The sequence below is a fragment of the Colossoma macropomum genome, unplaced genomic scaffold (assembly GCF_904425465.1).
Source record: "Colossoma macropomum unplaced genomic scaffold, Colossoma_macropomum, whole genome shotgun sequence".
Lineage (NCBI taxonomy): Eukaryota > Metazoa > Chordata > Actinopteri > Characiformes > Serrasalmidae > Colossoma > Colossoma macropomum.
This window is the reverse complement of record NW_023494809.1, coordinates 31094799-31117190: the sequence shown is the minus strand read 5'-3', so window position 1 is coordinate 31117190 and position 22392 is coordinate 31094799. Positions and strand designations below refer to the sequence as shown.

Genomic DNA, 22392 nt, shown 5'->3' with positions numbered 1-22392 from the left:
CCGTTTCACCCTGAGATGCACTGCAGTCCCCAGCATGCAGTGCAACATTGTGTGTGAACTGACCCCCAACAACAATCTGTGCGTCAGCGGTTACATAAAAAGAAAGATGCCTGGTGTCCAGTTCAAGAAAATAGCCAGTTAAAAAGAAAAACTAAAACTATTTATTTTTATTTATAATTATTTGTGAATAAGTATTCAGTGTCTATTTTGCTGTTGCAGTTTTGAATAAACAATGCCCCATTCAGGGCAAAATGTTAAGTAAAAATGGAATAATAAAAACCCAGCTGCCCACAGATCTGCTGAGATTTTTAAATATGGCCCTTTTAGTGGTTCAGTTTGAGACCCCAGGCCTAAAGAAAAGAAGAGGCTGAGCTGTGGCGTCTTCTCTAAACGGAGAAACGTTCCTCAGACATACAGGGTGATTCAGAAAGATTCATCCGATTTCAAAATGATTTATTTCACTTGTAAATCATCACAGATCAATGCAGTAAACTGTAAATGGTTTAAATGAGCATAAAGTTTATTATGTAATTATACTCAGTATGAACCTCCTCCAGCTGTACAGACAACATCAACACCACAGTCAAACTCATCCCATACTGGATTGAGCATGTCGGGAGTCGCTGCATTCACGGCTCTTTCAGTGCGATTTCGGAGATCATCCAGTGTTGTTGGGAGTGGCACATGAACAGAACCCTTAACATACCCCCATAAAAAAGTCACAGGGCGTGAGATCTGGTGATGCTGGTGACCTTTTTCAGAACTGTTGGTACCAACGATGAACGCTCTGTTTTGTTGGAGGTTCACTGCTGTACTGACAGTCAGACAATCTATGACCCCCTCCTGCAATTGGATTGTGATTGGTTCCTCGGCGCTTCACGGTTGTAAAAACATGGCGCTTTGAAATCGGATGAATCTTTTTGAATCACCCTGTATGAATGTCGTTTATCACTCACAGTTTCAAAAACAGTCTAGTTAACCAGTGAACGTTAACCGTTTACTGAGCTTTACATCCCTCTAAATGAGGACGTCTCGACCTCGCCTGATTTTTGCTCCACCTCTGTGAAGAAAACAGCGAGGCGGCGGTCCGTGACTGCAGCTTTACATTCATTATGAATGTCTACTGAGCGAGCTTGTCACTGAGGAAGGGCTTGACTGAACTAAATGACTGACTGAGTGCCGAACCTGAAGCACTTTTCAGTGCAAGGTGAATATTTGTGGTGTGTGATGAAGGAATGCAGGCCTGGTCATCCGAGTCAGTGAGTGGACTTACTGTCTGATTATTCCTCTGTAATTTCTTTACTGTGTATAGTGGTGTGTGTGTGTGTGTGTGTATGTGTGTGTGTCTGCATGCATGTTTGTGTGAATGCATCGCGTGTTTTCTCACATGTACGAGTTGCTCCTGTGTGTCGAACTCTCTGCAGCAGTTCTCCCAGTGACAGTTGGTCTCGTACACCACCTCCGGCTCCTGCTTCCCTTCCTCCTTCTCTCCCTCTTCTTTCACCAGCGTCATCCCGTCCGGCTGATCCTGCACCAGCACACACACACACACACACACACACACACACACACACACACACACAAAATAACTAAATCTGTACTGTCTGAAATGTAATTGAAGTTCATTATACTAATTAGATTATTAGTTATACACATAAACACACATTCTACAATATTCCAATTAAGGTTGGGAGCCATTCAGCGTCCAGTAAATATGACATAATCAGACAAAAATAAAGCATTAGAGAGTTGGTACTGCAAATATGGTAAAATATTGTTGCTGTTGCAATAAAACTTCCCCATTTTTGTCATTTATTACTATTAATTTTTGCGTAATTTTACAAATTCAGTTGCCCTTTATGTTGTAGTCAAATGTTATGATAAATGGACCAACAGAAAGCTTCCAAAATGACTGTTAAAATCTTGTTAAATTCGCTGTAATCAAAATTTAAGAATGTTTTTTCTTCTTTTGTAAAGTTACCATTTTGGAGATGAAATATATGAAAATATGAACAAACATCATCTAGAAGATGAAGAATATTTAAATCCTTCATTTCATCAAGAATGTATTTGGTTTCAGCGTCGCTCCAAAAGTGATTTGCTGTGTCTCGTGGCGACGCTGCTCACTTGTTTCCAGTACCACCGTCTGTTTTTGCACATGCTCAGACTGAGAAATCCGAAAGAAATCAGAGTAAGAGTTTACAGCACTGAGAAATCTGATTACTGAGCTAAAATCCAGCCTCTTTATCAGATTTTTTAATCAGATTTCTAGACCTTACTCTGATCTTGATTAATCAGAGTGTGCTGTTCACACGATCATTTGAATAATCAGATAACTGCAGAAATCTGATTATGATTGGATTATTGAGTGCATGTAAACACACTCAGTGACAATATACTGCTTAAAGGTACTGACTGGATGCTGAACATGTTCAACAGGGAGTTTCTGTGTCCAGCTGTCAGCCACATATCTGTGTTAACCCTATAACCCCCTTTTTACCAGAAACTAACTCCGGGTCTTTAAATGAGTCCCGAGGTTTGGAGCGGAAACGTGTCATTAAAACCTCTCTGTCATAATGGAGTCAGATATACGAGGGCTCGGGGGGGCGTTTGAGGAGCCTGACCCTCGTTTCCTGCTACGGTCGGCTACATTAGCAGAAACGTTTTTCACTGCCACGTTAAAACATGCGGCCCAGCCTGGAGGCTGTTTACATCTGTCGGTCTGGGGCTTCAGCACTCTGAGCTGCGAGTGGAGGGACTTAACTGGAAAACACTGAGAGTTTCAAAGTCCCAGCACTGTCAGTTCACTGTTCATCTGAATGACAGCGGAGAACCTTACACAGTGCTCTGAACACTATCTAGACCAGTGGTGTCAACCTCAACCACTAGAAAGGCCATGTTAAAAAATCTCAACAAACCCGTGGGTCAGAGAATGAAATATGAAATAAACAATTTGCTGTGACCCAAACTGCCCATTGTTTATTCATCATTACCTCGAAATATTACATCACCTGAATACATAAGTAAACCCATAGATTGTTTTTGGGGGATGGGGGTGGGTGCACATTACATTGCAGTGCATGCTGGGGACTGTAGTGCAGTGCATTGTGAAACTGGCTAATATAAATAGAAAATCAAAATAATTTCACAGGCCAGATAAGATTGGGCCTTGTGTTTGACACATGGGCTCTAGACAGAAACCAGCTTCTCAGAAAGAATTTACTTAGCAGTGGGCGACATGGCAAAAATATAATACACTTCAAGAAGTTTTCACGACATACAATATGTCACGATATTTATTTTTTCAGACGTCTGATCAGCTGGAACGGAGAAAAAAGAGCCAGCAGTGCAAAAAATACTATCAAAAACTGTGAATACAGTGATTTTTATTCAATATTTGGCACAAAATCCAGTTGAACTGGACTAATTCTGCTCTCTTTATAATGAATCATGCAGTTGGTCAGTGTTTTACAAGTACTGACGATATACATGATATGTTTAGAAAAGCTGTTTGTATCGTAATGAACATATGACGTAATTTATTACAATAACGATATATATTGTCATATTGCCCAGCCCTAAATTTACTGTTTACTGAGAAATTTGAGTATTTAGATCATGATGGCACAAGGAACAAAGCTTTAGCTAAAGCGAATTAATGCCCTTAATGTCCTGCATCTACACCCAGAGGGATGTAAAGTGGAGTGATTATACAGTGTAACAGTGATGATGATGATGATGATGATGATGATACTGGGTCAATGAGACTGTAGTAAAAGTGCAGTAGGGGGTGGGGCTATGATAGGTCTGGTTTAACTATGTATAAATTGAAAAAAATGCAGTTTAAAATTAGAAAGCAAACTGCTCGGCACAGAGACGCCTTTATTTAATTAAATATAGTGTTATATCTATACCAGCAAACTATTATATTTATATACAGTGGGATCCAAAACTCTGAGATGTCTAGAAATAATTATATATAATGTCCTATTTGCATTCTTTTTAAATTCAAAACAAGAATTTCATTTCAAATTGCCAGCATAACAATTTTAGAAATTTTAGTAATTTTAACATGAATGAAGGTTGATATATATATATATATATATAAATATATATATATAATTTTCAAAGCAGCTGAGCATTTACAGAGCAAAGGTACTGAAAAGAAATTAAAATGGAATTTAATCAGTCTAAACTAAAATGAACTGAACTACATGAACAAATTAACATTATAAAAAACAAATTCAGACAAGAAAAATGGAAAAAATTAAGAAAAGAAGAGGAACAAGAAAAATACATAAAATACATATTCATCAAGACATAGCAGTTAATGACCCAGCACTTTAGACAGACTGACCACAAGGCAGAAGTAAAAGTATTTTTTCACATGCAGTAGATTACTGTGTCCTGAGCTGCATTACTTTTTATGCTGGTATGTAAAAATACAGAACATTACTGTTTATTTACAGCTCATTACTGTAAGTGCTGTAAGAACAGCAGAATTGAGCTACATCACAGTAACCCTGTGGTCCAGCTGGCTGTGAAGTCACAGCATACAGTTGCTATTTTTACTGTTTTTTACTGTTAATATGATACAGTAAACAAAATCTGACCAAAAGACAGATTCGGACAGAAAGGGGTAACGCGGCCTATGGTGTTCATTTATATAGTATTGTTTACAGCAGCGGATAGTCGGCGTCCGTCAGCTCTGCGGAAGGAAAGTGGGAAACGTGTTGCCTAATTCTTCTTTCATTTTTTCATTCACTCGTGTATCTGATTAAAAGCAAAACAATTTTCTTCTCAGGCGGCACAGATCGGTTGTGCTTATCGCATCTGAGGCAGAGCCGCAGCACGCCACCGAATCAAACGCATAAATAAATAGTTTTACAGTGCCTCGCATAATTGGCTTCCAAGCTTCCACTGCGTGAGCGCGCGCGCGTGTGTGTGTGTGTGTGTTGTGTGTGAGGGCTGTGAGTTTGTGGGTGGGGAGTGGGTGAAGTGCCTTGAAGCTGAGTTTATAAAGGAAGGGGTTTATTTATGTGTGGTGTATATTTATGAGAGCACATGTGAGGCGTGATGTTTATGTGTGTCTGTATGTTTGTGTTTGTGTGTTTACCTGCACGCTGACCGCTCCAGGGCTGGGGGGCTCGTCGTCAGGTTTCATTTTGGAGCGTTTGTGGTGCATGGGGTCTCCTGTGCTGCTCACGGCCGATTCACTCGTGGGTTTACTCTGAAACACACACACACACACACACACGGTCACCTACATGAAGGAAAAGAGCGGGTAACATTACATCGATGACCACCTCCTTATTTCGACGCTAATTGTCCATTTTATCAGCTCCACTTACTATATAGGTGCACTTTGTAGTTCTACAGTTACAGACTGTAGTCCATCTGTTTCTCTGATACTTTGTTAGCCCCCTTTTACCCTGTTCTTCAGTGGTCAGGACCCCCATGGACCCTCACAGAGCAGGTACTATTTGGGTGGTGGATCATTCTCAGCACTGCAGTAACACTGACGTGGTGGTGTGTGTTGTGCTGGTGTGAGTGGATCAGTCACAACTATACAAAGAACCATTTAAGCATGAAATAGTTCTATATAGAACTCATGATGCTAAATAGAACCATTCCCTTTACTAAAGAACCCTTGAAGAACCTTTTTTTAAGTGTATACATCATTTCGGAGATGATATTGTTGACATAAAAGCTTCAAATGCAGTAAAAGCAAGGAGGAGCCACCCTCTTTATGTCCGGTTCTAAAGGACAGAGCTAAACTCAGTACATTGCCACATCACCTTTCCAGCCACAGTGGTGTTACTTCTCAACTACAGACCATTAGAAGACACACCAAAGCAATAGAGCACATAGATCTAGCACTTCCTCCGTCTGTCAGAGTGAGCAATGCTCCGCTCTTTCACGCTTTCTCGTTAATTGTTCTTTTATGACCACGTAGAGAGACAAATGTCCCGCTCGGCCCTTCGATTACGGAGGCTGCAGCTGTGTACGGGGTGAGCCGGGGGGCGGAGGGGTGGGGGGCGGGATGGATGGGGCCCAGTCGGGACTGCAGAGAGGGGTTTTTAACAGTTGTGGAAGAGCAATAGGCTCTGAGAAGGAGTGAGCGAAGCCTCATTCACCATCAGGGCAGAAACCGTCGCTATCATCCCAATTCAGATCAATACAAACGCAGAGAAAAATCACTTAGCGCTTTGAGCGAAGCTGTAATCCACCACACGCAGCAGGTAAAAATGGAGCGAGGGTGGCGGAGGGGGAAGACGAGGCGCTTTTGCATCCATCCTTCAGAAGTAAAGACAACTGCAGTGGACCCGGCGCTGATTAATAAGCAGAGCAGGGCGAATTTTGCTGCTAACAAACTGGGTGATATTTCTCAAAAGGCAAGCAGGACACATCCGGACACAACACACAGACAGCTCACACATGCACACGCACCGTCTCCGTGGGGAAAAGTCCCGGGGGGCCGCTGTGAGGGAGGCCTACCTGCAGTCTACTGTTTCTATGATGCTGATGTGTTGGTGGTGCATGTTTTCATACAGCATGCATGGCCATTAAACAGCTCCAAGAGATATGATGATGAAAGATAAACATTCGTAAGGTAATCTGAATCTAAAGGACACTAAATCACTGAGGAGAAAATAAGACTGTGACCGTGCATGAGGGCTGCGTATCGTTTGTTAAATCACTATTGCGCTACTGTTGTGATACGGCTGCAATATGCAAATGAGCCTTATAATCAATCAGTTGGCACAGTTCCAGAGGAGTGTTTCTGTGGGTGCTTTGATGAATCAGGGTGTTCAGGTAATTCAGGTAATAATATAATGCCACATTATTGATTCACTAAAGTGTTTCAGTGTATTACAGGGTGTAAAGCAATGGCAATGTGTAGTAATATAATCACAGTATTAGTCTTTTGTCAATATTGTGCAGCTCCCACTCTGCACCTTTTCACTCATATACATAGATCTGTGAAGGGCTTTGTAGCTCACAAACAATTTGTAAGAGATTATTAAAGCCGTAAGCTACAAGAGGCTTTGTGTTACCATGGTTAAGGAGTGTTTTTAGGCTCCGCAGTAAAAGTAATCCCTTAAAGGAAACCAGACCAAAACCAAAATTCCCTTTCTTTTTAAAATATGAGTTTAAAGTAATACATAAACGCTGGTTCAAAACATAACGTTCACCATCCAGTCCATGCAGTGTGGATGAATTCGCTTTGAATTCGTTGTTTCTATGATGTCACAAGGACCAACTCATTTATATACATCCACCTATTCAGCCTAGTGCAGTTTAGCTCCGCCCATTCATAAGAAAGTTCTAGAGAGAGTCACAATATAAGGCAGCCAATTATAATAGAGCTCCTTTCTCCTATATCTGTCTTCAAGGAACAGTGTCAAAACAGCCTGTTTAATTCTAAGAGATGAAGAAAATGGTCACGTAAAATGAATTATGGCCACCTTTGGAACACAAAACACACATGTTATGGGTGAACCTCGAAGGAACAAATAAAATAACGGACAAATGCAGGATATGGGCCCTTTAACTATGGTAAAATCACTGTAACGCGCAGCTTTTATAGCTTTTATGAATAATGCAGTAAAAGCAAGAAGGAGCCACCCTCTTTACGTCCGGTTCTAAAGGACAGAGCTAAAGTCGGTACATTGCCACATCACCTTTCCAGCCACAGCGGTGTTACTTCTCAACTAAAGAACATTAGAAGACACACCAAAGCAATAGAGCACATAGATCTAGCACTTCCACCGTCTGTCAGAGTGAGCAGCTGTTTAATTCTAAGAGATGAAGAGACGAAAATGGTCATTTAAACTGAATTATGGTCACCTTTGGAACACAAAACACACACATGTTATGGGTGAACCTCGAAGGAACAAATAAAATAGCAGACAAATGCAGGATATGGGCCCTTTAACTATGGTAAAATCACTGTAACGCGCAGCTTTTATAGCTTTTATGAAAGAGTGACAAAATACTATACATAATATTATATAACCAATTAAATACACCAATGTGCAATACAGGGGGTAACTACAGGGCGGCCTATAGGAGTCCAGAATTCTAGCCGTAAAAATAAGAGTTCTCCAAAGCAACTAGCAAAGCTATTCTTAGGTCATGTAAACGTTTTGCTGGATGCTATCACCACGGCAACGTCTAACCAGCTGCATGCCACCATCAGTCACACGAAAAGGCAAGAAACACTGGTTTTCTTAATGTCAACATCTACACATATCATTACCTTCCTGATGGTGAGGACTAAACTTTGCTGTGCTGGTTCCTGCAGGCTACTGACCTAGCCGGCGTGGTAAAGTAAACAAAGTTCAATACTGTGAAAATGCAACAAGAACATTGGACCTCATTCTCCAACCGTACTTAAGAAGAAATTTCTTCTTAAACCCACTTTACGCAGTTTTCACAAAGACTCTGACTCACCGATGTTCTCTTATGTGGGGTTTGTTCTTAGGTAAGAACAGAATCTACACACACTCAAGAGCACAAAGGTGAGAACAGTTCTGCGCTTTAAGAACACGTCATGAATCTGACGGAGACTTTTTCTTAGGACCTTCATCAAGAACACACTTAAGAACGAACTTAGGAAGATACTGGAGAATGAGGACCAGTGTTATCCTCAGCCGTTTGCCCAGACGTCTACATGCAGAGCCATAAAAGGTTTAGCCTTTAACCACTGTGGTATGATGCTACAGTATCTAACACTAGCCTATTAAATGTGAGGTACGCGAGAGAACAGGGTTCTCCAAACATTCACTCGTAAAAAAGATGGTTTTCAGGGGTTCTTTAGTAAAGGGATTCATGGTATTTAGAAGCATGACTTCTATACAGAAGTTCTTTCATGATTAAAGGGTTCTTTGCACAGTGAAATGGTTGTACAGATTGATGGAGAATGTGTTGTATATGGTTCTATATAGCACCTTTGACATTATAACAATACTACCATGCAAAGACCCTATATGAGTTCTATATAGAACTCATGTTTCTAAATAGAACCATTAGCTTTACTAAAGCACCCTTGAAGAACCGTCTTTTTTAAGAATGTATAATACGTGTGCATATTTATTTTTGTGGTTCAGTTCGATTTTAGAACCAGATCTGTTTGGTAAAGAGTTCATATAGGGTTACGTAGTCACCTGTGAGTCAGTGGAACCGGTGGAACGCTCCGTGGGCCCGAGACTGGACGGTGTGATGCCCGCTACGGGTCTCTGGGTGGCGAAGGTTGGCGCAGGGTGGATTAGCGGGGGACTGTGGCCGAAAGCTGACCCCACAATGCCTGGTGGCCGCCCAATCAGCTGCTGGTGCATCTGCAGTGCCACAGGAGTGGGCGGGTAGGCGAAGCTCAGTGCGGGACTAGAGAGAGAGAGAGAGAGAGAGAGAGAGAGAGAGAGAAATAGAAAGGAGGGAAGGAGGAAAGAGTGAATTATCATTTAGGATCAAACTACAGGTGGGCGATAAGGATAAAATATAATATTGCAATACTTTAAAAATTTCACAATACAGAATATGTCATGATATTTACTTTTTCAGACATCTGACCAGTTTGAACAGAGAAAAAAGAACCAGCAGCGCTACATTTTTAAAAATACAATCAAAAACTGTCAATACAATTATTTTATATTATTTTCTATATATTTTATTTTATATTGTACTGTGACATTTTTCATGATAATGATATACACTATATGGACAAATGTATTGTTTGTAATGTACTCATTACACCTACAGGAGCTTTTATGACTCCCATTCTAAATCCAGAGGCATTAATATGGATCTGGTCCCCCTTTGCAGCTCTAACAGCTTCCACTCTTCTGGGAAGCTTCTACAAGATGTTGGAGAGTCTGTGGGAATTTGTGTCCATTCATCCAGAAGAGCATTTGTGAGGTCAGACACTGATGTTGGACGAGAGGGTCTGGCTCACAATCCCCATTCTAGTTCATCCCAAAGGTGTGTGATGGGGTTGAGGTCAGGGCTCTGTGAGGGTCAGTCGGGTTCTTCCACACCAAACTCACCCAGTCAGGCCTTTATGGAGCTGCTTTGTGCACTGGGGCTCAGTCATGCTGGAACAGGAAAGGTTCTTCCTCAAACTGTTCCCACAAAGTTGGAAGTGTACAGTTGTCCAGAATGTCTTGGTGCTGAAGCATTAAGATTCCCCTTCACTGGAACTAAGGGTTCTAGACCAACCCCTGAAAAACAGCCCCATATCATCATCCCTCCTCCACCAAACTCTACAGCTGGCACAGTGCAGTCAGGCAGGTAACGTTCTCCTCGCATTCGCCAAACCCAGACTCGTCCATCAGACTGACCAATAGAGAAGCTGATTGGTCACTCCACTGAATGTGTTTCCACTGCTCCAGAGTCCAGTTGTGGCGCTTTACAGCCCCTGAATTCAAACACCTGAATTCAATAATTAGAAGGGGTGTCCCAATACTTTTGTCCATATAGTGTATAGTGTCATATAAAATCTAGAGCCTGCTGTTTACTCTTATTTGTCATATTTACAGTTAGTCAGGCAGTGATTTCCTGTACTTGTGCTGATCCAGTATAACCTCTCTGTCACACTATGATTTGTAATGAATGTAAAATCTAACAATAATCACAATGAACAGAGGAGAAGCAGAAAGGCAGCAGTAAACAGATGTATCACTCTGATTTGCTCTGCGTCTCTGAGGACACACACTCACACACACAAGCACAGGTCGCACTGTTGTTAGGGGGAAAGAAAGGAGCCTAGGGACCCCTTTACATGAGGACATTCATCACACTGTGCTGTAGTAAATGTACTGTAACACTTTATATATACCAAAAAAGTATCACACAATATAGTGCAAATATAAACACTATAACCACCTCCTCGTTTCTACACTCTGTCCATTTTATCAGCTCCACTGACCGTATAGTTCCACTCTGTAGTTCTACAGTTACAGACTGTAGTCCATCTGTTTCTCTGATACTTTGTTACCCTGTTCTTCAGTGGTCAGGACCCCCATGGACCCTCACAGAGCAGGTACTATTTGTGTGGTGGATCATTCTCAGCACTGCAGTAACACTGACGTGGTGGTGGTGTGTTAGTGTGTGTTGCGCTGGTCTGAGTGGATCAGACACAGCAGAGCTTTATCTTCTATTGTCATCATATCTTCATGAGTATAATGTTGATTTTGAGATCATTTGAGACGTAAACGTCAAGCCAGATCTTTTTTTAAGGACATTAATGTGTAAAGATGTACGATGTGGTGTAAAAAACTCCCTCTGATTTTTTCAGGCTTTACAGGGCGACTCACAGCACCCTCCTCACCCAGTAATGAGTCAATTGTAATAAAAATATTACACAGTGCAGCTTCAAACAAAGCTCATACTGACACAATTTTGTCCTTAATGAGCACAATTTAGTTCTTAATGAGTGCTTGCTTGGACACGAAAGCGAGCAGTTGATGTAATATTGTATAACCGTGTTCAAACTTAGCTTCCATGTGTCACCTATCCTCTCTCTAGCTGTGGGTTTGGCTCTAAGCGCAGCTCCCTGAGGCTCTTTTGCAGAGAAACGTTCACTCATCCACTCATCGTGAGCATTACGGGTCGCTCTCGCCGCCTCATACGTCTGCTAATCTTATTACGCTGGGAGAGGAAATCAATGCGGCCGGACGCAGCCCGCTGTCTCATCGCTCATCAGCCCACATCCCCACACACTTCAGACATGACTGATCAGCTCGGCTCCGCAAATCAGTGATCAATCGGTCCGGCCGGGGGCCGGGGGCCTCTCTGCGCTTCTGTTTCTCTTGGTCTCGTTCATCCTCTCTCGCTCCCCCCCGATCGGGCAGGGAGGCAGCGCTCTGACAGGCTGACTGACACGTCGCCGGGGATGCTGGGAGATTCTCAGGCCCCCGGCCCTCAGGAGGAACACGCCGGGCGGTCCAGAGGCGAACTTTCCTCACAGTCCGAAAGTCCAGAACTTTTTCCTCCAAGATGCGCATTGCAGAGTTTCAGGAGCTGAGTGATCTCACTTTACTGTGATATGAACGATATTCGAACGTCTCGGTTTTCCATTTTAGCTACCCATTACAGAGTATATTCATTTTAATGAACCATTCCAACCAGTTCAAAGGCTCTTTTCATAAACTCTCATTTGCAACTGTACGTTTATTAGACAGTTTATGATTCAGTGTTGGTTCTGCATCTCTTTAGAGTTTAATGACTGTATCAGAGCTTTACTTGAAGTGTTTGAGCATGTAGCACTGGTACTATGAAAGATGCAAGTGTTAAAGCACAAATAATTTAATTATTAATCAATTAATTTGGTTTAACACTGAGATAAAAAGGATACAATGATTCTGAAAAGCATTTTTGTCAATAAGTGTAACAAATTGTCATTAGAAAAACACAAGCAGCGTGTAAAAGGCTTGTATTTTAATGTTCATGTTGTGAAATGTATACATTCCTGGACAAAAAAAAGGGCAAAACAACAAATCATTAAATAGCTGCAGTAAGTTAGTGTTGGAGAATTTCTATTTCTCTTTTATAAAAAGAAGAGTCAGTATTGATTCACTCAGCACTGACGGCTTCAAACAGCTTAAAAACACTGCTGAGCTGGTTTGAGTTTAATATGAGACCAAATATTCACTGTAGGGTTTAAATCTGGACTCTGACCAGCCAGAACCCTCAGTAAACAGTTATATTTTGGAATTGGACAATGTCTTTGGGATGCCCAGGAATATGGATATTTAATTTCCCCCACAGTAGGCCCTTTGTTTACAAACATCTACATTTGTTTTCTAGAGTTTGTATTACCTGATGGACTACAACTACCATCAATGCTAGAACTAAACCTGCACAGCAGCTCACATGACTACGCTTGAGCAGATGGATTGAACAGTCACTCTTCACTCCAAACTCTTGGGAAACTGGGCGAGTTTTCAGATTTACAGATCTGCTGCAGCTCATTGTAAAGTTTTTCAGAGGAATCCGGGCAGAGTTACAGTTTCTAGACTATGAAGGACCAACTGGGTGAACCAGTCTGCTACAGCGCCACCCTGAGGCAGAGCAGTGCTGCAGCTCTAGTTAGTTAAGAACACCAGAGACAGAAGCTGATTGTGGGTGAAGCAGATCAACAATCAGCTTCACTGAATCTAGATTTGAGCGTCTGTTTCTCTCTAACATCATAATAGGTTTATTTTCAGGGACTTCGTCTCTAACTTGTCTCAGTTTTGTGGTAAGTAAAGACTGCAATGTGATAAGCATTGATCCACAACCACAATATTAGAGAGATGCTTAAAAACTGAATGTAGTTGCATAAAAACAATTAGTTCAGGACTGAAAGTCAGTCTGAAATCCAAAATTGACCGTTTTATACCTGGTTAGTTCACGTGCCCGGTCATAGTAAGAACAATTCTTCAATTCTTTAGGTCTCAAAATTAAGACCATCAACATGCAGTGTCTTTTTCCCGAATCCGAGACATGCTCTGAATTCTGCACCAGAGGGCATAGAAAAATAAAATGAACCAAAAATATCAAGTTTCAGTATCTTGTTTCACCTTCACCTCCCAACTATCATCGAGCGAAATGCTCAGTGAGCTCAGAGACCCTCCCTGATACCACCTTTCACTCAGAAATGTCACAGGAAAGAGGAATGTATGTTTCAGCACTTATTCAGCTCCAGCCGATCATCCTGGCATCACATTTGAGAAAAAGAATAAAATGTTTGTGCAATTTTAAAGAAAAGGAGCTATTATGCTCTTCGACTCAACTATAGAACTACTTAACTCCTGGATAAATTAAAGACCTGGTCATCAAGATCAGCTGAATTCTGAAAAACATCCGCAAGAAAGCAGCCCTTCTCATCACGATCGGGTCTTAAGGGGTAGAAATGCAGCCGTCATCAATGAAAGGGGTTCGATTAACTGCACAAATCAACTCCATGTCATTGATTAACCCCATATCAATATCCCTCTCACTCCTGTGTTGAACAGTTAATCGTTTTCCTAAAGCCGTCAGGGCCAGGCTGTCCGCTGGACTACAGCTAACTAAAAAATTCACCATTTGAGGTCATTAATTATTATTCTGAGCTCAGTTGTGAGTTTAACTTTCGAGGAGAGAGAATTTTGTAGCTTTTGTTTTGCTAAGCTACATAATTACAATTACATAAATTCATAGTGAGGTACTAGATTTACACTTGATTTCTTTCTGCACAATACTAAGTTTTCATCAAATTCAAATAAGGGCTGAACGATTCTGACGAATTCTCCTATGGCGATTTTTCAGACCAATATTTCGGTTGCGATTAAAATTGCGGTAATTTGAGGTATGTGCCTTTTTTGGCTAAGAGGACAGGTGTATCACTACTGTCGGAACAAAACTTTGTATCTGCATTTTTGTTGTTTTTCAGGTTTTTAAATAATTTGAAAGCACCTGTTGTCATTTACATTATGTGTAAATCTCACGATGAATGGACCAAAAGAAAATGACTTGCAAAAAAGTCTGGTTCCATTGACTTACATTAAAAGTAGAGTTTGTTTTTTCCTTCTCCTGTAAAGTTACCACTTTGGAGATACGAGGTTTTGTTCCGACAGCAGTGATATATTTATTCTGGCTTGAGGTTTGTGTCCCAACCTGCCAGGTGTTTGTGGTTGTGATGTCACAACACGTGAATGTTTGGTTGCTTCTCAATGATCAAATTCATCTGAAAGCTGTTCAGCAGCTCCACGTTATTAGGTTAAGTTTCACATCTTAAAACTTGCAACATTGTTAAAATGAGACTTACAAAAATTGCAGCTCATGCGATTTGAAAATTGGGTAACACTTTCTATGAATGTCACCTTTGTAAGCATCTATAAACACATTCATAACATGTTATAATGGATTCATAAGACATTATAAACATAGCTGTAAATATTTATAAAAATGCATTATACATTATAGCCATGTTTATTATGCATTATGAATTGTTACCATAATACATTATAAGTACTGATCATAACAAATTATAAGAGCTCATAAGTCGTATTTGTCCGCTCTAAGTAAAGTGAAGCGTACTGTACTAAAGCCTCCTCCAGTGTTCAGAGTGAGGCTTCAAGTTGAAGTATTTACTGAAGGATTTACTGAAACACTAAAACATTCACAGTAAAGCACATTACAGGCTTCAAATGTCAGAGTTTAAACTAGAGCTGCCATCAGTGTTTTACCCAATGTGGGAAAGGTAATGTTCACCACCGTTAGCTTGGTATTTGTCTTTACTTTACGCTCTCCAAGCTGGAACTGACTTCTTTGGCACTGACAGTATAACATGTTATTAACACTACTTATAATGCATTATATTAACAATCCATAATGTATAATAAACATGGCTATAAAGTGTAATTCAGTGTAATTCTTGTTTATAAATATTTATAATCATGTTTATAATGCCTTATGAATACATTATAACTGTTATAAATGTGTTTATAGATGCTTACAAACATGACATTCATAGAAAGTGTTACCGAAAATTGCACTTTTGATATAAAAACTTTTTCAGACCTTCAAATCATAATAAAATTTTACCTTTTGTACTCACAAACACAAATGTGGTATCAATTAAAGGTTTAGAATTCAGAATTTTTCTAGTTGTTTCAATATGAGAAATGATATTTCAGGGCAAACGATACTTATTTTTGAGATAACCACCAGTTTACAAATGATTTTGACCAGGTCAGATTATGTCATTTAAAAGGCTGTAAAAAGTTTGCGTGTTTAATGTTCTTTAATGTTCTCAAGCTTCACCCTGAATGCAGCAGCCAGGCCGTGAGAGGCGCCACCATCCTTTTTATTGGCTTTATTTTATCTTCCTTCGCTCTCTCTTTCCCATTAGAGCGTGTGTTAGTGTCCTCAACCCGGCCCCTTCCTCCTCCCCCTGTCCCCCTCTCCGCGACCCTTCCATCCGTCATCCCCCCGTCCGCTCCCCCTTTTCCAGCGTGAGCGATTGCGCGGCGGCGGCGGCGGGGTAGAGCGCTCCTGCTCTGATGGAGGGAACATTAATCAGGTGATGCATATCAGAGGGACGAGTGCGAGGGAGGAGGAGAGGAGTGTGTTCACACGTTTCCTCCTAATAGCGCTCGGCCTGTTCCCTCGTTTATTTCTCCGTCCCGCGTTCATTCATCACTCCGCCGCCGAGGCCGGGCCGCCGGCCGCTCTCTCGTCCTCTCTTCCTCTCCATCTATCTCTCTATCACGTTCGCTCTCCTCTCCTCCTGTCGTCCTCCTGCCAGCTCTGTCTGCGTTAAACACGCCTTTCTCGTTAGCAAAATGCCTTCAGCGCTTTATCACCGCGGTTTTCCTCCACCCGACGTCCCTCTTCTTCTTCCGTTACATCCTCCGGCTTCCTGTTTCCGTTTCTTCCTGCTGATCCTTCTCTCGTCACCTTTGGTGTTTACAGTAATGCAGGTTATCTCAGCTGGATGTGTGGAGAAAACAGAACGCAGGTTTCCTTCCAGCTGCTGAACTAAATCCAATCAAACAGCTGTTGTGAAGAGGAATTGGGTGAATTAGCCTGTTTCCATTATTCTGTCCTCTCGTTAGGAAAGGATGAACCTCTTTACGTCACGTTTATAAGACAAATTACTGAGAAATACAGACTAAAATCTACAAAGACAGACTAATTAATCAGAATTTCTCACTTTGGTGACACTTTATGTTACGGGTGCTTTTTAGAGGAAACGGACAACTAATTAGGTTTTGGGTTGAGGTTAAGTTTAGGGTTAGGATTAGGGCCAGGATGAGAGTTAGGATTAGGTTTTGGGTTGAGGTTAGGGTTAGGATTAGGGCCAGGGTGAGGGTTAGGATTAGGTTTTGGGTTGAGGTTAAGTTTAGGGTTAGGATTAGGGCCAGGGATGAGGGTTAGAATTAGGTTTTGGGTTGAGGTTAAGTTTAGGGTTAGGATTAGGGCCAGGATGAGGGTTAGGATTAGGTTTTGGGTTGAGGTTATGGTAAGGGTTAGGATTAGAGCCAGGGTGTTTATCTGTTGAGGCTGTTGGAATAACAGTAGATCTTTGATTTGTCCTCTAGCGCCCCCTTCAGTACTGAGTGCTTTAGCCACCACAGTAACGTAAGGACTCACGTTGAGTTTGTACAGAAGGACTGAGCGTTTGCAATGCGCAGACCGAGTGCTGTCATTTACCTTTGCATACTTGTGCTTTGTATGTTTCTGGCCTAACTCACTCACGTTTAGCAGGCTGAAGATTCTCCACAAGGGGGAGCTGTTGGCACTTAGGTAGAGTACATTTAATGCGGTTGCGGTTAATAAAGATAAAGGAATCGTTCGTTGATCAAAGTAATGCTGTATTTTTGTTTTTACCAGCACTTCTGCTGAAATTATAACCCAGAAAGAGCAGCCTAAATTTCCGAGTCTCCACTCCAGCATCTTATGTAGATGGTCAGCGTACTGAGCTGAGTAAAGCAGAGGTGGTCAGTACCTGATGGTTCCGGCAGACAGGTGGCCGTAGGATCCGCTGGTGGAGGTGCTGGGCCGCGAGCTGTTCAGGATGGTCACCAGCGAGTTGGCGGGCGAGGTGCGGATCATCGTCTGCAGATCGAATCCGGAGTCTGAGTGGGGCGAGACGGGCAGGGGCCGCTTACGGTTCTGACGAGCCAGCAGCCTCGGGCTCGGAAAGCGAGAACCTGAACGAGAAAGAGAGAGAGCTTTTACAATAGGTTAAAAAGGTTAAACTGAGAGCAGGCCGGAGTTCAGCACCGCAACAGCTTTACTAAAATGTACAGTATATCATCCTTATAGGGTATACCATCACTGCTGTTACTGTCTCACATCCTTATAGGGTATACCATCACTGCTGTTACTGTCTCACATCCTTATAGGGTATACCATCACTGCTGTTACTGTCTCACATCCTTATAGGGTATACCATCACTGCTGTTACTGTCTCACATCCTTATAGGGTATACCATCACTGCTGTTACTGTCATAAGAAAACTCTATTATTTCATGTTTTTCACACCATCTGAAGATTCCAGCTGCTCATGGTTTGAACATTTCATGACAAATTGATTAAATAGAGTTAAAAAAGAAAAAAATATATATTAACATATTAAGCCAAGATTATTACATCACCACTGTCCCCAAAAAAAATCTCCATTTTTGTTAGTTTTTATTTTTCTACATCATTTGGACACGGTGGCTGTCTTTGCATTGTGTTAAAATTTTGTGATGCATGGACAAACAGAATGGCTCTAAAATCATTTTGAATAAAATCTCTTTAAGTTAACTTAAGTTCAAATTTAAAAATGCTTTGCCTTCTTCTGTGAAGTTATTCTTTTGGAGATTCATGTTTTTCTTTGGACAGCGATGATATATCACGTGAAGAAGGTTCACTTGTCAGTTGCTGCATCATGTAACATGTAGTTGGTGCATTTCTACTCTGTAAATGAACAAATTACTGTCAGGTCTACAAATTTCTCTTCTGAAAGGTTGAATTCCTATTTGAGTAAAACATCAGTTTGTTCTAAAGTAAGTAACGTAATTTTGAAGTAAAGTAAAAATCCTGTTTTTTCACAGGAGAACACATTTTTGGACATGTAAGAACACGTTTAACATGCGAAGTGTGCAAAAACCGCATGTGTTTATCCACCTGGGAAATTCATGTGATTTTCCGTACCAGAAAGTAAACAGTTACCACTTACAGCATTTCGGAGATATATTTTCTCGCAAGATTGACAGTATATTTTTCCCATCCCCCCCGATTTGCTCCGTTAGTGAACTTACAGCATGTCCTGGTGAAGCTGTGTTTGAATGGGTAAATGTTGTAGGGTGTATTTATACTTGTAGTTGGGTTCTCCTGGTTCTGATCGAAGCAGAAACTGTGGTTTGCTTAGCGCTCACACTGACTGGGCTTGTGGGTTTCATTTGTTTTATCTGTTTTGTGATATCAGTGCGGTGAGCCATGAGACTCCCTGCATTGCTGTGGTTTCTGTTTACCAGTTGCTTTAGTTTCAGCTCTGTCTAATGCAGAATGGAAAGCAATGGACTGACATTGACTATTGATTAAATATTGAGTTTAAAATGTTGATTAGCTGGACATACTGGGCGATATGGACGCACATCTCTCAGTGAATAATAACTATCAAGTATTCAGCCAGGCCAGAGTATAAATATATAAATACTAAAAATTTAAATACTCCATGTTTTAAATTTGAAAATGTATAGATGAAGTCTGGGGGAGTTTGAATGGGCCTGACGTAGCTGATAAAATTAATAATAGTATTATTTATAGTTTTTTCAGGTGCTTAAGTTTGTCAGTAGGGGGGTAAATATTGATTGATCGATAAATATTGTTTATAGCTCATTCTGTTCTGTTCAGGTCGACTTATTCTTAGAGCAGCAGACAGAGCTAACTGGTTTAAAGGAGGAAGGACTGTAGTGGGAGCACTGGGGTGTCGGGTGTGACTGTGTGGCAACTGCAAATGGTTTACATGGCTCACGGGGACTGGCTCCGCCCAAAACTGGACTAACAGAGCAGTCGGACCAGGGCTCGTTTGAAACTGACCAAACCTGCCAAGTATGAACGCACCCTAAAACTACCGTATTGGGCCAAATATCACTGTCTACTCATACGGCCATATATACAGACCGTATATCACAGCTGTCGCAACAAAACCGCATATCTCCATTTTTGTTTTTCAGTTTTTGACATAATGTGAAAGTACCTGTTGCTCTTTATATTGTGTATAAATTTCATGATGAATGGATTAAAAGAAACGGCTCAAAACTGCTTCAAAAAAAGTCTGGTTCCATTGACTTACATTAAAAGTAAAGTGTGTTTTTTCCTTCTCCTGTAAAGTTGCCATTTTGGAGATACAAGGTTTTGTTCCAGCAGCAGCTTTCAGAGGCCGGAGACATTCCCGCTACTACTCAGCGCTTAAATATCGACTAGATACTTTATAGTCATGTCAGTTAAGCCTAATTTTCTCATAGAGTTTGATTCAGATCCTTACGGCTTTCAGCTTTGTGAATTTAGCATTCGCAAGAATGTAAATGACCAGGAATGATGGGAATTTAATTGAATAGAATGCCTATAATTCCTCATAAAGTCAATTTAATTCGGTATAATCACGTAAAAAAGGAGGGAAGAGCCCGAGTACAGTCAATGACCACGTTTCATACTTTAACACAGGCGCACACACACACACACACACACACACACACTGTAAAACAAAAAAACAAAACACACACATAACCAGTGGCTTTCTCTCTCCCACGTCTGTGTCACAGCAATGTTTAATCACATTTAATTTGCTTGAATAGTGCTTTATTGGTGAATGGAATTGCAGTGGGCTGCGTTTGAAAAGCTTTCACTAGAAAGCAGCTCCGCCGAAGACAGGCCTTCCACTCGCGCACAATGACGGGCATCTACAGATTAAGAAATGACTTTTGTTGTCTTTTCACTCGCGAATGTCACAAACAAGAAAGGAGGGAGAAGGCGAGAGAGGAGGGAAAGAAGGAGGGGAAGAGAGAGACGCTGAGGGGATGGAGCGCTTTTGTTGCGCGGAGTGACACAATGACTTTGTGACTCACTTTTTCTTTTTTTCTCCCCCCTCAGTTGTTTTAATTTTATCAGAAAGCAAGCAAGCAAAATAAGATTACTCACTCTCTTCCCTCTCTCTCTCTCTCTCCCTCCCTCTCTCTCTCTCTCTCTCCTCTCCTCTCTCTCTCTCTCTCTCTCTCCCTCTCTCTCTCCCCTCTCTCTCTCTCCATTCTCGTTTGACACTTCCAGCATTTACTGTGTCTGCCATTCACATGTAAATCACTGGATGAGTATATGCGTGTGTGTGTGTGTGTGTGTGTGTGTGTGTGTGTGTGTGTGTGTGTGTGTGTGTTTTCATACGCCTGGAACCTCGTTTCTACATTGTCACTGTTCTGGCTTGTTCATAGCTGCTCAAGGGCTTTGAGTGGATATGGATTTGGATGTGTGGGGCGCACACACACACACACACACACACACACACACACACACGCACACACACACACACACACAGCTTTCACCCAGTCTCAGTTGATGATTCAACAATTCGACAACTGTTCAAAGCACTTATCACAAACATAAAAAACAAATAAACCACATTTATACATGATTCATTCTACTGAACTGGTTCAGAGTCAGTACCAAAACAATCATAACTCTACACAAAATGTTTCAGTAGTGACTGTTTCAGGGACAGGTTTAGCTCATTTTGAGCTCAGAAACTCAGCAGTTCATGACCAGCAAACACAGCTTTGAACAGCTGTTCACACAGAAAATCATCATATTTTACATTAAAACACTAAAAAAGTGCTGAACTGCAGAAAATATGGCGATTCTTAATGTTCCACACTGATTTTCAGACTTTGGGACACATTTACTTCAAAACAATGGGATCTAACTGTTCACCATGTGGCCATGAGGGACAGGGATGCAGCCTCACTTCCTGCTCTAAAATTCAGGGGCGGGGCTAAAATAAGGCTCCGCCTACAGACTGAAACTCTGTGTTTTGGTAGTGACAAAAATGTGGGACAGCATTTTTTGAACAAGAATCTTTTTTTAAACTGACCTAGAAATCAGAAATCAAAACCAAATAAAAACAATAAAAACGCAAATTTAAAAAATGTAAATTTACACATAATACTACATTATTTTCAGACACCTCCCAAAAGATAATACCCTATAAATGATGATTGTGTATATATTTAGCTTATTACTGTCTCTATTAATGTCTTAATAGTTCAGAACATAAAGCTTGTAAATATCTAAGATCTCAATACTTCATTGTTTATATATGTATATATATATAAACAATGAATGCAAAAGTTTGAACGCCCCCAGTGAAATTACATTTTGCTAATTTTCTAAGTGAAAATAAGTTAGCACACCCTTCACAGTGAACAGACTTAAATATGACATTTTTCTGCACATTTTAATTATTTGCTGAGATTAACATACTGGAAAATGATAAATAAATAAAAAATAAAAATTACAAAAATAAAATAACCAAATAATACAATAAAATCAAATAATAAAAAAATAAATTTTAGAATATATAACAGGCCACAACTTCCATTACATTAAACTCAGTAAATAAACAGTAATTGTGTAGTAGAATGTGCAGCAGTGTGTCTGTGTCGAGGAGGGGCTCACTTATTCACACCTTTATGTAAAATCAGGATCACTTAATTCACTTCACTTAAAATCAGAAAGTCTGATTTCTCCAGTAATCGGCAGTAAAATCAGTAGACGGATCATTAAGGAGAGAAAACAGCCCAATAACTGAACTTCAAATACCAACAACTCCTCTGAATACAGATGTTTCCACAGTGTAGGTGCAGACGTAGCGCAATTAGCGGCTA

At 40.8% G+C, this 22392-nt stretch overlaps 1 protein-coding gene across 1 annotated transcript in view; it reads right to left on the bottom strand.

The window, feature by feature from the left end:
• Nucleotides 1-22392, bottom strand: part of gli3 (GLI family zinc finger 3) — a 213944-nt gene that overhangs the window by 26486 nt on the left and 165066 nt on the right. Inside the window, exons 7-10 of the mRNA XM_036558807.1 lie at nucleotides 17474-17678; nucleotides 9171-9387; nucleotides 5117-5230; nucleotides 1388-1528 (exon numbers count right to left, since the gene is read on the bottom strand). Coding sequence (XP_036414700.1) covers nucleotides 1388-1528; nucleotides 5117-5230; nucleotides 9171-9387; nucleotides 17474-17678 — 677 coding nt within the window. The remainder of the gene's footprint in view (nucleotides 1-1387; nucleotides 1529-5116; nucleotides 5231-9170; nucleotides 9388-17473; nucleotides 17679-22392) is intronic.